At 44.8% G+C, this 14,865-nt stretch overlaps 1 protein-coding gene across 2 annotated transcripts in view; it reads right to left on the bottom strand.

Moving 5' to 3' along the window:
• The window catches only part of meioc (meiosis specific with coiled-coil domain), a 77,069-nt gene that overhangs the window by 32,767 nt on the left and 29,437 nt on the right, over positions 1 to 14,865 (bottom strand). For both annotated transcript variants that reach the window (XM_085966252.1, XM_085966253.1), the window contains 3 exons: positions 11,624 to 11,728; positions 9,270 to 11,193; positions 3,738 to 3,872 (listed from right to left, as the gene is read on the bottom strand). In XM_085966252.1, coding sequence (XP_085822378.1) covers positions 3,738 to 3,872; positions 9,270 to 11,193; positions 11,624 to 11,728 — 2,164 coding nt within the window. The remainder of the gene's footprint in view (positions 1 to 3,737; positions 3,873 to 9,269; positions 11,194 to 11,623; positions 11,729 to 14,865) is intronic.

Here is a 14,865-nt window from a genome sequence, read left to right as displayed (position 1 = left end):
TTGACAGGCCTCGGGCGGAAGCCCTCACTGAATATGACTCCCACCTGGCTGATGACAACCCTGCCCCAGAAGCCTTCACTGATGACGATCCTGCCCTAGCGGCATCTTGGCAATCTGGAAGGAAGTGTTTCTTCTGTGGAGGTCATTCCACTATAGGAAATTTTGTCCTGCTCGTAACGCAGTCTGCAATTATTGCAGTAAGAAAGGTCACTTTTCTAAGGTATGCCAGTCAAGAGCCCCTGTTAGTTTTGCAGCTATCTATAAAACTGCTCCTCCCCCAAGAGCCACTACTAAGGTTACAGCTGTCAAGGGTAAAACTGCCCCTCCTCCCATCACAGCTGTTTTTCCCCAAAGTCTGTCCCATGCAGCCACGAAGGTTTCGGTAAATGGACACATTTTGAGTGCACTAATCGACTCATGCAGCTCTGACAGCTTCATTAGTGAGTGGGCCGTCAGTAAGTTAAAGCTGCGTATTTACCCCTCGGGCAGGGAAATTGCAATGGCTCGGACGACACTGACCACCAACTATTCCGGCTTTTGTCTTGTCGACCTTATTCTCAATGGCCGCACTTATTTCTCCACCCGGCTCGGGGTGCTCAAAAACCTATGCAGTGATGTGTTCCTGGGACAGGATTTCCAGAAACAACACAAATGACTCACTTTCGAGTTTGGAGGGTCAAAGCCGGAGCTTACTATTTCCAAAATACCGTTTTGTGCGCTTTCGGGGCTTTGCTCGATGAACCCTCCTTGTTTTCCCTCTTTCCCCCTGATATAAGCCCATAGTCACTAAATCACGACGTTTCCGCCAAGATGATCGATCCTTTATCGAGGCAGAAATCTCTCGCCTTCTAGCTGACGGTATCATTGAGCCAGATTCATCTTCCTGGCAGGCTCAAGTCGTCGTTGTCAAAAATCCTCTGAAGCAACACAAGAAACGTCTTTGCATCGATTACTCGCAAACTATTAACCAGTATACCGACCTGGATGCCTACCCACTACCACGCATCGATGACATGGTCAATAACCTTGCCAACTACAAGGTATTTTCAACTTTTGATTTAAAGAGCGCATACCATCAAGTACCGTTAAAGGACTCTGACAAAAAGTATACGGCCTTTGAAGACAATGGTCGGCTTTATCAGTTTTGTCGCCTTCCATTTGGGGTCACCAATGGGGTGGCCGTCTTTCAACGGGCAATGGATAGCCTAGTCAAACAGGAGAACTTAACGGACACTTTTCCATATCTGGATAATATCACCATTGCTGGTCATGACCAGAAGGAGCATGATGCCAACCTCCAGAAATTTTTTGACGTTCTCCGTCGTCGCAACTTAACCTTAAATGAGTCCAAATCTGTGAAATCAGTACCATCAGTCAACATCCTTGGCTATTGGGTGGGCAACGGTGTCATCAAACCGGATCCGGAGCGACTTTGTCCGCTTCAGGAGCTCCCTCCTCCCACGAATCTCGGCTCTCGTCAGGCACTCGGCATGTTCACCTATTATGTGAAGTGGATACCCCACTTCTCCGACAAGATCCAGCCCCTGCTTCACGCGAAGTCATTTCTGTTGGAGGCAATGGCTATTTCAGCTTTCAACCTCCTCAAGCGACAACTGGAAAAAGCCACGCTTCGTTCCATCGATGAAAATCTTCCTTTTGTGGTTGAGTGCGATGCATCAGAAGTGGTGATCTCGGCTACCTTGAATCAAGGTAGTCGACCCGTGGCATTTCTGTCCAGAACTTTGCAGGGTAGCGAGCTCCATTATCCTCCTGTCGAGAAGGAGGCTACGGCTATCATCGAAGCAGTACGTAAATGGAGTCATTTTCTTGCTCGTCGCCATTTCACGCTTATAACCGATGGCCTTTATGCTGGATAACCGGAAACGCACTAAGATCAAGAATAACAAAATACAGCTCTGGAGGATGGAATTGGCCGCCTTTGGCTACACCATACATTATCGACCCGGCAAAGAGAATGTAGTCCCGGATACCCTCACGCTTGCATTCTGCTCTTCTATGTCAACTTCGACTCTTGCTGATCTTCATACTGACTTATGCCATCCTGGCGTTACCCGTATGTTGCACTTTGTGCAATCTAAAAATCTCCCATTTTCTACAGAAGATGTGAAAAGAACATGTTCCACCTGTAGAATTTGTGCCGAATTAAAACCGCAATTCTTCCGTTCGTTGGCTGGCTCGCTCATACACGCTATGCAGCGACTCAGCATTGACTTTAAAGGGCCATTGCCTTCCTCAACGTAAAACACCTACTTGCTTACTATGGTGGACGAATATTCACGTTTTCCCTTTGCATTCCCCTGTCCCAATATGCTTACTTCCACAGTGATCAAATGCCTCGATCAAGTCTTTTCCCTTTGCGGTACGGCCAATTTCATCCACTCTGATCGGGGTCCCTCCTTCATGTCACGCAAACTCAAAAGTTATCTTTCCCAACGGGGAATCGCCACAAGTAAAATGACACCGCGTCATCCCATCGGTAACGGACAGGTTAAGAGATACGACACTATAATTTGGAACGCTGTTCGTCTTGCACTGAGGTCACGCAACCTGGGAAACTATGCTCCCTGATGCGTTGCATTCCATCAGGTCTCTTCTTTCTACTTCCACCAATGTCACTCCTCACAAGCGATTCTTCAGGTTCCAGCATCGCTCCACTCATGGGACGTCCCTACCGTCATGGTTGGCAGCTCCCGGTCCCGTGCTGCTCCGAAGATTCGTCCGATCTTCCAAAAACGATCCCCACATCGACGAGGTGGAACTAACTGACGTTAATCCCACTTATGCGCACGTGCGGTACCCTGATGGCCGGGAGTCCACCGTTTCACTCCGAGATCTGGCTCCCTGTCCAACCAGTCCAACGGACCCAACTGGTAGAGGAACCCATGGTAATGATGCCGACGCTCTGCGCTCCTTTGAGGATGACGCCCTACCTGGGACATCAAGGGCTCTGCCGGCTACTCCACCAGATCAACTCGGGGAGCCGAGTGCTTCCCATGGGATGGCCACCCGAAGCCAGGCTGCCGGTCAATCTCCGGCTACCAACCAAGATGACGCCAGCTCTGCGCCTGTGGGGACCTGCACCCGGAGTCACGATCTCCCCAGTCTTCCGCAGGTCGATCAAGGCGACACGGGCCCGTCGATCTACCAGTATGGACCAAGCGACCCAGGGACCAAGACACGGTCCGAGGAGACGTGCCTTCCAGCCACAAGCGAAGATCTAAAAGACTGCGCCTATTCATGGTCCGCCTCATCCACTAGAAGGAAATAGTCGGACTTCCAAAACTTTCAGGCGGGAAGGATGTCATGAATCTTACATGACTCATGAAGTAACACTGGGCGGCCAGCTGGTGGCGCCGTCCAAGGAGTATAAATACTCGGGCGTGGGCCCAGCTTGCTCAGGATGTTTCTGTAACCAGGAACTAGTGATGTAACTAGAAATCTCATAGTTTTGAAACAGTTGATTAAAGCCTTGTTTTATACTCAAACCAAGTGCTCAGTAGTCTTTTTACATCACTGCATATATAAATAACAATATAGTCTGTAATTATAGCCAATTGCTGATGATAAAGTCTACTTCTATCTGTATGTAACTACATTTTGAAAAGCAATAAAAATCTTAAATAGAAAAAAAAGTGGTCTTAATTACACCTAAGCACAACAAAATGGATACGGAATATGGTCAATTAACCAATCTACCACATGTAATTGAAACATACTCTTGCTTGTTCACGCAGTTGATCAACAATCAAACGATCAACCCGGGAAGGGTTTGATGGTAGCCTGGGAATAGGTGTATTATTTGAACTGGTCACTCTCTTTCCTGGGTAGTTTCGGGCAAGTGCTGCTTCAGTCTTAAAGGGAGAAGGTGAAAATGGTCAATACCAGTTTTTAATATGACAAAATTAAACTTCAAAGAAATAGTCATTTTTAGGTGACAATTTGCCATAAGGGTTTACTAATGTGCCTACCCTGTCCTGGTACCTACAAAGAATGACAGTGGCACCACTAAAACTACTAGAGCATAGAAATAAAAAAAATACATTAAGACCATCAAGTCTGTTCTTTCATAGATTATGTAAAATGTGTGCTATTTTGGGCTCCATCCAGCTGGTGTGGGAAATTATTTAAAAAAAAAAATCACACTGGTGCATTAAGGGGTGCTTTTCTGAGCGTGGAGCTGAAGCATGTTGTTGGGGCAAAATAAAAGGAGCTTCAATCTGGCTGTGCTATACCTGACCTGAGATGCTTGATGTGTACCTGAAATGGGAACATTCTCTAACACTAAAATCCCTTACCTTGACAAGCACAATTTTTTTAAATTAAAAAAGGCAAAAATATGGAGGAGAAGAAAGTATTCAAGATATTGAATGTAAAACAAGAGATGTGAATCAAACAACAGAAAACTAGCTTTAAGGATCGCTGAAAAACATTTCCGTCATATGCCCATTTTATATGGGCAAGCAGCAATCTGCAGCTTTGTCAGAACTTGTAAAATTCAGCATGGGCAGTGAATTATAAAATGAATGTAGAACACAATGTGGATTGCACATTTCTGCAATGAGGCCTCTTTATTCCACCCCAAGATTGCCTGTTGGAAAATCAGGCAGAGTGGGAATTGGACACAAGGTCAGGGGCCCAATTTTCTGAGCTGCGGCAATAGGCTCTGCATCATGGAGAGAGCCGAGACAAATTGGATTCTCCTTCTTTTGCGATTACAAAATAGAGGGAATAAAACAAACAAGGACTAATTTTACTTATGCAGCATAATCATACTCATACACAGCATTTAAATCTATGTATCTTCAACAATGATTGAGAAATGATTAAGCACTATTATTAAAACCCCCTTAATCAGAATAAAAATAAATTAAACCATAATTCAAATTATACTGCAAATATACAAAGCAAATTTAAGATTTTCTGACTATGGTGGGTAACACTACTATGGGTAAAAGGATGAAACATAGTATTTTAAGAAAATGTGCCAAAACTGTGCAAGCAAAACACCCTACAGTGACACATATGCACTATACAGTGCTTAAAAGTTATTTAAATACTGCAATTAATAGAAATGGAATTTGGTACAAATTAAGAAAAATATGCTGATTCACATCAAATAGATGAAAATTCACCTCACTGTTGCCCTAAGGCAACAGGTGGCAACAGAAACCTGAAACTGTATTGGAAAGCATATTTAATAATAGTGCAGGAAGTTTGTATTTTTTTTTTTAAATGCTTAAATACACAAATATTTAAAGTGGTTGAAGAATTTCTCCCCTTGTTGGGTTTGCAGCTAATGGGATAAAGCCCATGCTATGTGGAGACCATGCAACGCATTTCATTATTCCTGCACTTGGCGAATTGGATCCTTGTTTAAGTCCATCCAATTTTCCATCCATTTAAACAAAAACACACAGAAATTCGGGCGGACTTCCTAGTTGGCACATGATCCTCCATGTCTGATTTTTCTCTATTCACTGCATCTGGTGATCCAATATACCCAGGCACAGGAACAGGAAAAATCTGTGCCCATAATTAGAAAATTGCTGTTAATATCCATAGACTAAAGTTAATTCATTTAGTTATGCTTCTCTACTTCTAGAAAAGGTTGATTAACTTATGTTTATTACGTCTTCTACAGCATTTTCACAATATATTAAAGTGAAAGAAAAGTCTATGAGTACTTTTGTTTTTCACATTTTTAATAGGAAAAAATAAGTCTCACCATGAATTTCTTTGGCTTTTAAAAAAAAAGTCAATATTATTGTTTGCATGGAAACCCTCAAATGGGTCCCTAGTAGAGAGGGTGACCCTAAGAGCTACTCCAAGGTTAACTAACCCCAGGAAGCAATACTATTTGCCTGCCATTACATACGAACAGGAGTAAGCCATTCAGCCCCTGAAGCCTGCTCCACTATTCAATTAGATCTTGGCTGATCTGTAACTCAATTCCATATGCCTTTGCTTCATAACCCTTAATACCCTTATCTAACAAAAATCTATCTAACTCAGTTTTTAACTTTTCCAATTGATTTTGTTGAGGGAAAGAGTTCCAGATTTCCACGACCCTTTGTGTGATGAACTGCTTCCTGACATCACCCCTGAACGGCCTAGCTCTAATTTTAAGCTTATGCCCCCTTGTTCTGGACTCCCCCACCAAAGGAAATAGTTTGTCTCTATCTACCCTATCAAATCCTTTAATCATCTTAAACATCTCAATTAGATCACCCCTTAATGTTCTATACGCAAGGGAATACTAGCCTAGTCTATGCAACTGGTTCTCATAAGGGTTGAGAACCAGAGGACACAGATTCAAAGTGATTGGCAAAAGAGCCAAAGGCAACATGAGGAAAACATTTTTTTTACACAGCGAGTGGTTAGGATCTGGAATGCACTGCCTGAAAAGGTGGTGGAGGCAGACTCAATCATGGCTTTCAAAATTGAATTGCTAAGTACCTGAAAGAAAATTTTTTGCATGGCTACGTGGAAAGGGCGGGGGAGTGGGACTAGCTGAAGTGCTCTTGCAGAGAGCCGGCATGGGCTCGATGGGCCAAATGGCCTCCTTCTGTGCTGTAATCATTCTATGATCTCTGTTACTGTATCCTCTTCCTCTACTGTGAAGACCGAAACAAAGTAATTTTTTAGCAAGTCTGCCATTTCCATATTTTCAATTACAGTAGCATCTGCATCTGTATTTAAGGGGCCCACATTATCATTAGCCACCCACTTTCTCTTAATGTATTTGTAAAAACTTTTAGTGTTATCCTTAATATCCCTCGCATGATTTTTTTATTTTCTCTTTTTGAAACTCTTACTACTTTCTTTGTATCCCTTTGCTGTTCTTTATATCTCTCCCAGTCTGCAGGATCTCCACTAGTCTTTGCACTTGTGTAAGCCATTTCTTTTAATTTTATACTACCTCTCACCTCTTTTGTTGACTAATTTTGTTTTATTACACAAGTAAAGCTCTTGCCCTTTAGGGATATGCACAGATCTTGTATTGTACCAAATACTTCTTTGAACACCTCCTACTGTTCATCTGTAGTTTTACCCTTTAAACAGTTCCACCCAGTTTACTGCGCTCAATTTCTGTCTTGTCCCTTCAAAGTTAGCTTTACCTAATTTAAAACCTTGGTTTGTGGGTTAGAGAGGTACATAGGCAAATTAACCTCAAAAAGAAATATTACACTAAATATAAAGAAAATAACTTGTCAAGAGGGTAGGGTCAAGAGGGTAGGGACAGATATATGATATTTTTTTTTTCTTAATTCATTCACAGGATGTGGGACTCGCCGATGAGGCTAGCTTCATTGCCCACCAAAGCGATTTGATACAACTGAGTGGCTTGCTAGGCCACTTCAAGAGACTGTTAAGTGTCAACTACATTGGTACATTCCTACAGGAATCCATTCTGGGATCGCTCCTCTTCAACATCTTCATAAATGTTTTGGATGAAGACATTAAAGGAACAATTTACAAGTTTGCTGATGTATGCGAGTTAGGAACTTATATTAAATAGGGTACAGACCAATTTAGATACAATGGGGGAATGGGCTTGTATGTAGCAGATATCCTTCAATGTTAATAAATGCAGTGCGATGGATTTGGGGCTGGATAATTTTGTGACGAATGGTTGCAGAGCAGGAGAGGGATCTGGAGGTCATAGTGGTTAAAACATTGACGGTCCACAAGCCGTATAACAAGGCCATTGGGAAAGCAAGTAAGTTTTAGGTTGAATTGGACAGTACAATATATAAAAAATACAAAACAATTTAAATACTGAGGTTGTACAACGCCTTGGTATGGCCGAATTTGGAGAACCGTGTTCAGTTTTGATCCTCCGCACATGGTGGAGGATATTGAGACCCTGGTCCAGAATAGGGTGACCAAAATGTTACTCAATCTTAGGGCTGTTAGTTATTAAGGCAGTTTCAACAAATCGGGACTTTTTTTCATTGGGGCAGTGCAGCCTTCGGGAGGATACAATTGATTTTTAAAATGGAGGGAACAGATCTTGCTCTGGCTGAGCTAGATAGGGAGTGAGAGTATAAAACGAAGAGTGAGGTTGATTCAAGGACCAAGTACTTATTTTCATAAAGAGTTAGTGACTTTTGGAACACATTGCTAAAGCATATGATAAGTATGGATACAGTGCAGATCTTCAAAAGAGAGCTGGACAAGTTCTTGAGAGAGGACATTTGAAGTTATAAAAAGGTATATAGTAGGGTAGCTGGGATTAATGATGCTCATGAGTTACTGTAATCTCCTAGAACTTGCTTGATTGCCTTTGGAGTTAGAGAGGAATTTCCTAGAACTTTTCTTAAATTAGCCTCAGGATTTGTTGCCTCTCCCAGGAGATTGCATGACATAGGGGGTAGGAGTCAATGAAGGGAATTTTAACCCCCCCAAAATGGATGGGTTTGGGTCGGATGGGATGTTAAAAATCTCAAACCTGAAGCCAATCCGCCCACCTCCGGTTTTAACTGAGGCGGGATGGAGAACAGGCAACCAATCAGCTCATAGGAGGCTGGTCCCTCATTTAAATATTTTAATGATGCTGCGTGCCTCAGATTCTTTAGGCTTAACCTGGCAGCTAAAGGGAGGCAATACTGGTGTGTGGAAAAGGTAAGTGCCTTTCCAGCACTGCTTTGTGAGCCAGGCGGAGCTGGAGTGCCCCCCCAACTCACCCAGTCTTTCCGAGCCCTTCCTACTCTGTGCTCCCCGGCTGTGGCCAGGTGTCAAAGGCCTATCCGCCCAACAGCCAGCCAGCCTCTCAATCTGGCTGGCTGCGACGGGGAAATGGAGACAAAAAATGTTACAGGTCCTGCCGTTAAATTCCGGGTTTCCCGAATGCAAAACTGCGCACTCCCCGCCCCCGGTTAATATCGGGGCCAATGAAGCTGCACCATGTCTGGATGAAACGGGCTTGATGTATGTTGTATGCTACAATATGAAACCTGTATCTCCAGCTCAAACTATGATTTTCCAGAGCGTCTGAGCAATTCTCAGGCTCGTGTGAAATTGCACGTTCCACTATTTTAAATCGAGGCACTCTGAGATGGTCCTCATAATTGACCTCTTAGAACAGGGGGATCTGTCTCCATGCTGACAATAAAATTCATGTATGGTAAGACCATTATTTTCTTCTTTAAAAAGCAGGAATATTTAGAACAAAAAGTATTCCCCTAGACTTCCTTCCCCTTTAAATAAAAGTAATTAAGCTTCATGCTTTCAACAAACTTATTTACCTTTTTTCTTTCTTTTTCCAAAGCCCTCCATTGTTCATAGCACTCCTCCAAACGAATATGAAGTTCGTTGGCTGGACCGCTACGATTTTTCATAGGTCTTGGAAATCCAAAAGGTGGTATAAATCCATAAAGGGGTGCATCTCCATAAAACATATCATTGAAAAGGGGATACAAGTGACTGAACTCCTCATAAGGAAATAACTCACTGGGATCCATTAATGAAACAACAGAATGACCAAACTGAAGATTAGTTCCTGAAGCAACACTACGTGGACCAAGTTGTGAAATATTGTGGTTCCGTCTAAAATCACCCATCATGTAGGGACTTGAAAAAGCAGCTGAAGAACGAGTCATATAATTTGCTACACTGTTGCTGTCTCCAGCTCCTTGTTGGGAATTGTGATTATTATAATAATAAGACTGAGCACCTAGCAAATCTCTGTACATGTTTGGTGAAAATTCTTCATTTTTTTTCACATCTTCATTCAAATCATAATGGCAGTTTTGCTGTTTAGTTTGATAGCTGGGATATTTGTTTGCAACATATTGCTGAGATGACGAACTCCCATAGAATCCATTTACTTGCTTTCCATTTTGACAATTTTTCTCAATGGGTGATTCAATGTACATATCTCCACTAGCTTTGTTTTGCCCTTCAACGTGTGTACCTGGTTGAACCCGTTCCACATTATATGTGAATTCACTACTAGAAACCTTGGAGTGGTTTTCCTGACTATAAATTCCTGCGGGTCTCTGGAAGTAAGCACTACTATTTTGAGAAAAAGGCATGGAAGACTGATGAGAAGATGGACAGAAAGAGTGAGATGATGTTTTAGAGGCAGGAGATGCTTGATTACCGAGGTCTGCTGAGCTGTCTGGTTTCCCAAATGAAGTAGTAGTGGTAGTTTCAGAACCAGAAGTAGCCAATTTTGTCCAGGATTGTCTGTTTTGGTAAGACTCTCCGGAATACACAGACACCGGCAATGCATTTAATGGCTGAACATATTCAGACTGCTGTGAAAAATGATCATAATTAGAATGTTGTTGCTTTTCAAAGGCCTTCTCAAAGTCACTTCTAATTGGGCAAAATGTATGTGGATTTCTTCCACATTCAGATGTACACTTTTGCCCCAAATCACTACCTAATCCCATTTCCTTTGAAAGCTGTTTTTCACTCAAGCCTGATGAAGATTTTACACAGTATTTTAAGGTATGTTGATCAATGTTTAATTCATCAAACCCCTTTTGTGCTTGTTTTCCTTTTGACACCCTAGTGCATGTGTCCATTTCTATCACTGGTAATTCTGGTATACAATCAGAAGAGGTCTTTCCATCTGCTATGTTAAAATTCACAAATTTGTTCTGTCTGAATTTACTGCCATGTAATTGCTCCATGTATCTGTTGCTAGTATTACTGTTGTAAGAGTTTCTGGAATTATGCAGGAAAGGGAACAGCTCTGTGGATGTCTGACTGGATGGCATACCAACTTCTTTAAAATCTCCCCCGTCTCTGCCATACATGTGTATATCTGTTCCTGGTTCTCTAACTGATAATCCTACCTGAAGTTTGGAACAATTCTTCACATAAGAAAACTCCTGAAAGTTCATCTTGGTGGTGTCAGTGGACTGAAAAGGACTGCAATCAGTAACTTCTTTCTTTGAAGGAAACATCCATTGCTCTGTAAGATCCAAGTCATCAAATCCTAAAAAATCTTCCATATTTATTTTTTGCTGTGAGACTAAATGACTATCCTGCTGGTACTGTTGTTTGTCAGAAGTTGCTATGGATTCTTTTGCATTAAAAACTGGTTGTGAATACGATGTATCTACAGGCTTCTTAGACTCAGATGAGTGATCTAGATGTTCTGTATATCTGCTGGTTGTGGAAGACCATATTGATCTTAACAAGTTAGAGGAGGTATTTCTAAAACAAAAGATATGTTGCATGGAACTGGTTAGACAATAGTTAAAAAAGCCTTAAAGGACAATATGCATTTTAATATTACACATTTAGTTTGTGTGGTGTGATGGTACGGCACATTGAACAGCCAATGCACTACATCACAGCAGTGGAGGAATGCAGGTACTATCTGCATCACAATTGAATTGGCTGTCTTAGCTGTATTGCTACAATGAGGCAGGCCACAGGAGGAGGGGAGAGGGAATGTCATCCCAAACAGCATGATGCATCTCCTTATGCCCAGCTCACAGTGGCACTGGCAGGAGTAGGCGGTTTAGCTTTTCAGCTGTACACGTGTAGTCCAGCAGGAAGAGAAAACCAAAACATCAGTAGCCCCAACCCTCTCAATGTTTATTCAGTTTTACTAAATAAAAGACCGTATACATAAACCTACCCTTCAACAAATAAGGATTGTGATTGATCAGGTTCTTCTAAAATGTTGGAAACAAGCCCATACAGGTCTGCGGCACTCCCAAAATCATTCATTTCACTCTGAGACCTATCCGGGAAAAAAGAACAATATCAAAGAATGTAAATATTTTTTACCACTGTGCTAAAATCCTCAAGTCAGAATCAATGGGACCAATGTAGGATATAATTCAAGAAGATAATAACGACGAAGGGTCATCGACCTGAAACATTAACTCTGTTTCTCTCTCCACAGATGCTGCCTGACCTGCTGAGTATTTCCAGCATTCTCTGTTTTTATTTCAGATTTCCAGCATCCACAGTATTTTGCTTTTGTAATAATAATAAATAAGATGGTTTGCACTGATTTGAAATTGAACACACCACAAGCAAGTTAAAATGGACCCTGCTTTTCTGAAACCTAAAGGGGCACAATTCAATTAGATTCCAGATAAGAAATTTTGAAACGTTAGTAGATCTATCACAAGAAGTTAGATGTTTTAATAGGACAGCAGCATTATACCATGTAATGCACACTACATATACTGCCACTAAAGTACAGTTGTGTGTAATTATTCTATTTTCCTGAGGTCAATTAGAGGTCAAAAGAAACCCTCAGGAAATAACTGGTTTTCTTTTTAAGGCTTTTAAATTAAAAAGTGTGACTGCTACATTTGAACTTTTGAAAAAGGGAGAGAAAAGACCATCAAGTCTGCCCCATCCAGAGCATAGTGTACGGCATTCACCAGGCGATCAACAAATGATGTTTAATATAAAACAAACGGGGGGGGGAGGAATTGGGTGAGTAGCGCCACCTGTTAGCGCCTAAAGAAGCAGTCAGTGGCTGTAGCGCCACTGGCTGCGCCTCCCGCGATATTCAGCAGGGGCGCTAATGGTGGCGTTAGCCATTTGCGCTGCGCCGCCACCGATGACGTCATCGGTGTGCGCAGCGCCCCATTCGCAATATTTGGTAGCACCCGCACCCGGTTCACGGGGCCTTACTGTGCCGGCAGCGGCGCAAGTTAAGGTGGAGGTGCGGGGCGGCTGCCTTTTTCGGCGGCCGCCTGCCAGCACCTCCGTCCCCGGCCTCCTAACCCCCCCCGCAGCATTACCGGCTGTTTCCCGAGAGCCCAGCACTTTGGTGCCGGGCTCATTTGCCGGCACTCGCGAGCGGGGATCGCGCTGTTGCAGGCCCCTCCCCCTTAACAGTGGGAGGAAGGCCTGCAGTACCGCAGCGTGCTGTGCCGTGTGTGGCACGTTGCGCTGCGATATTCAGTTTCAGCGCCCTAAGAGAGACGCGGAGCGCCTCGAGCCTTGCCCCATGTCCCTCGAGGGGCAATGAAACTGAATATCTGACGATCGCTAAAGCCTCGAACGCTGCGCTAAATCCTGCGCTCAGGCGACTTTTGCGCCACTTTGGCGCCCCAACCCAATTTCTAGGCCACGGAGTTTAACAAACCAATACACGAGAGCTACGAAAACAGGTCTAGTCAGTTCGGAGGCTCCACGAGGACTGCTAGGGCGGTCCCGTGGTTGGTGTCATGATGTCATCACGTTTTTCCCGCCGTTGGGGGATCATGTCGACTGTCCAGCTAACCGGATCCTTGCCAGACTTGCCCTGGAGGGCCTCGTACAGGGGCTGCATGAGTAGAGCTGCCTTGGGCGCCAAAGCGGTGATAAAAATTTACCATCCCGAGGAACTCCTGCAGGGCCTTGACAGTTTGTGGGCGCGGAAAGGACGTCACCGCCTCCACCTTTGTTTGCAAAGGCACTGCTCCCTCCGGTGTAATGCGATGCCCCAGGAAATCCATGTGCGGTAGACCAAACTGACACTTGGCCGGATTGAGAATCAGGCCGTGTAGGCTGAGGCGACGAAAAAGGGTGCACAGGTGCGCGATGTGTTCCTCCTTGCTCCAACTGGCCACGAGGATGTCGTCTAAATAGACGAAAATGAAGTCGAGGTCCCGCAGCACAGAGTCCATGAGACGCTGGAAGGCCTGGGCAGTGTTCTTCAAACCAAAAGGCATCCTCAGAAATTCAAACAGGCCGAATGGGGTGATGACTGCAGTCTTCTGCACATCCTGCGGGTGTACCGGGACCTGGTGGTAGCCTCGGACTAGATCCACCTTTGAAAAAATGGTGTTCCCAGCCAAATGGGCAGAGAAATCCTGAATGTGGGGGATCGGGTATCGATCAGGAGTGGTTGCATCGTTAAGCCGTCGATAGTCGCCGCATGGCCGCCATCCGCCGCCAGGTTTCGGTACAAGGTGGAGAGGCGAAGACCAGGGACTATTGGACCGGCAAATTATTCCCAGGTGTTCCGTCGTGGCGAACTCCGCCTTCGTGACCGCCAGTTTGCCGGGTTCGAGGCGCCGGGCCCGCGCGTGCGCCGGGCCCGCGCGTGGACCGGGGGGCCGGTGGTGGTGAGGTGGTGTTCAACACCATGCTTCGTGGCCGTAGAGGAGAACGTGGGTCTGGTCAGGTCCGGAAATTCACCGAGCAGGCGAGCAAAATCGTCTGAAGTTGGGAAAGCGCAGGAGACGGTGCGCGACATGGTGTTGCCCCGGTGACAGGGAATGGAGTTAAACATGGCCGCGTTGACCAGCCGCCGGTTACGCACATCGACCAGGAGGCCGTTGGCGCACAGGAAATCCACGCCAAGGATGGCTTGTGAAACCCTGGCCGTAACAAATTCCCACACAAATCGCTGGCCGCCGAAGCACACCTGGACCCGCCGTTTGCCGAAGGTCCGGATAGAACCGCCATTAGCCACCTCGAGTGAGATACCATGCCTCTCAGATTGAACATCCATAGCTAACGCGGGAATAATGCTGCACTGTGCGCCGGTGTCGCACAGGAATCGCCAATCAGAGATGGAATCGGTGATGAACAACAGCTTGCCAGAATTTCCGATGGCCATCGCAGCCGCGGGGCACCCGTCAGACCCGCTCTTCCTTCGCTGGGGTTGCAGTGGATTTTTTTTGGGGGGGGGGAAGAGAAGCTACAGGGAGGGCGGCAACATCTGGCTTTCGCGCCAAACCACGCGTGGTAGAAGAACAGCCCCGCAGGCCGAGGGGCTGGGGCGGCGTCCGTGGGGGATGGGTGCCTCGTGGCAGCGTAGTATTGCTGCATCACCGCGAAAATCTTATTCGCTTCAGCAGCAAGTGCTGCGCAGTCTGTGACTTCGGACCGGGCCAGGGCAGCCTGGACTTGCTCCGGTAGCTGACT

This window comes from Somniosus microcephalus, chromosome 24 (genome assembly GCF_052327205.1).
Source record: "Somniosus microcephalus isolate GS21.2 chromosome 24, FLI_Smic_1.0, whole genome shotgun sequence".
Taxonomy (NCBI): domain Eukaryota; kingdom Metazoa; phylum Chordata; class Chondrichthyes; order Squaliformes; family Somniosidae; genus Somniosus; species Somniosus microcephalus.
This window is presented reverse-complemented; position numbering and strand designations above follow the sequence as displayed.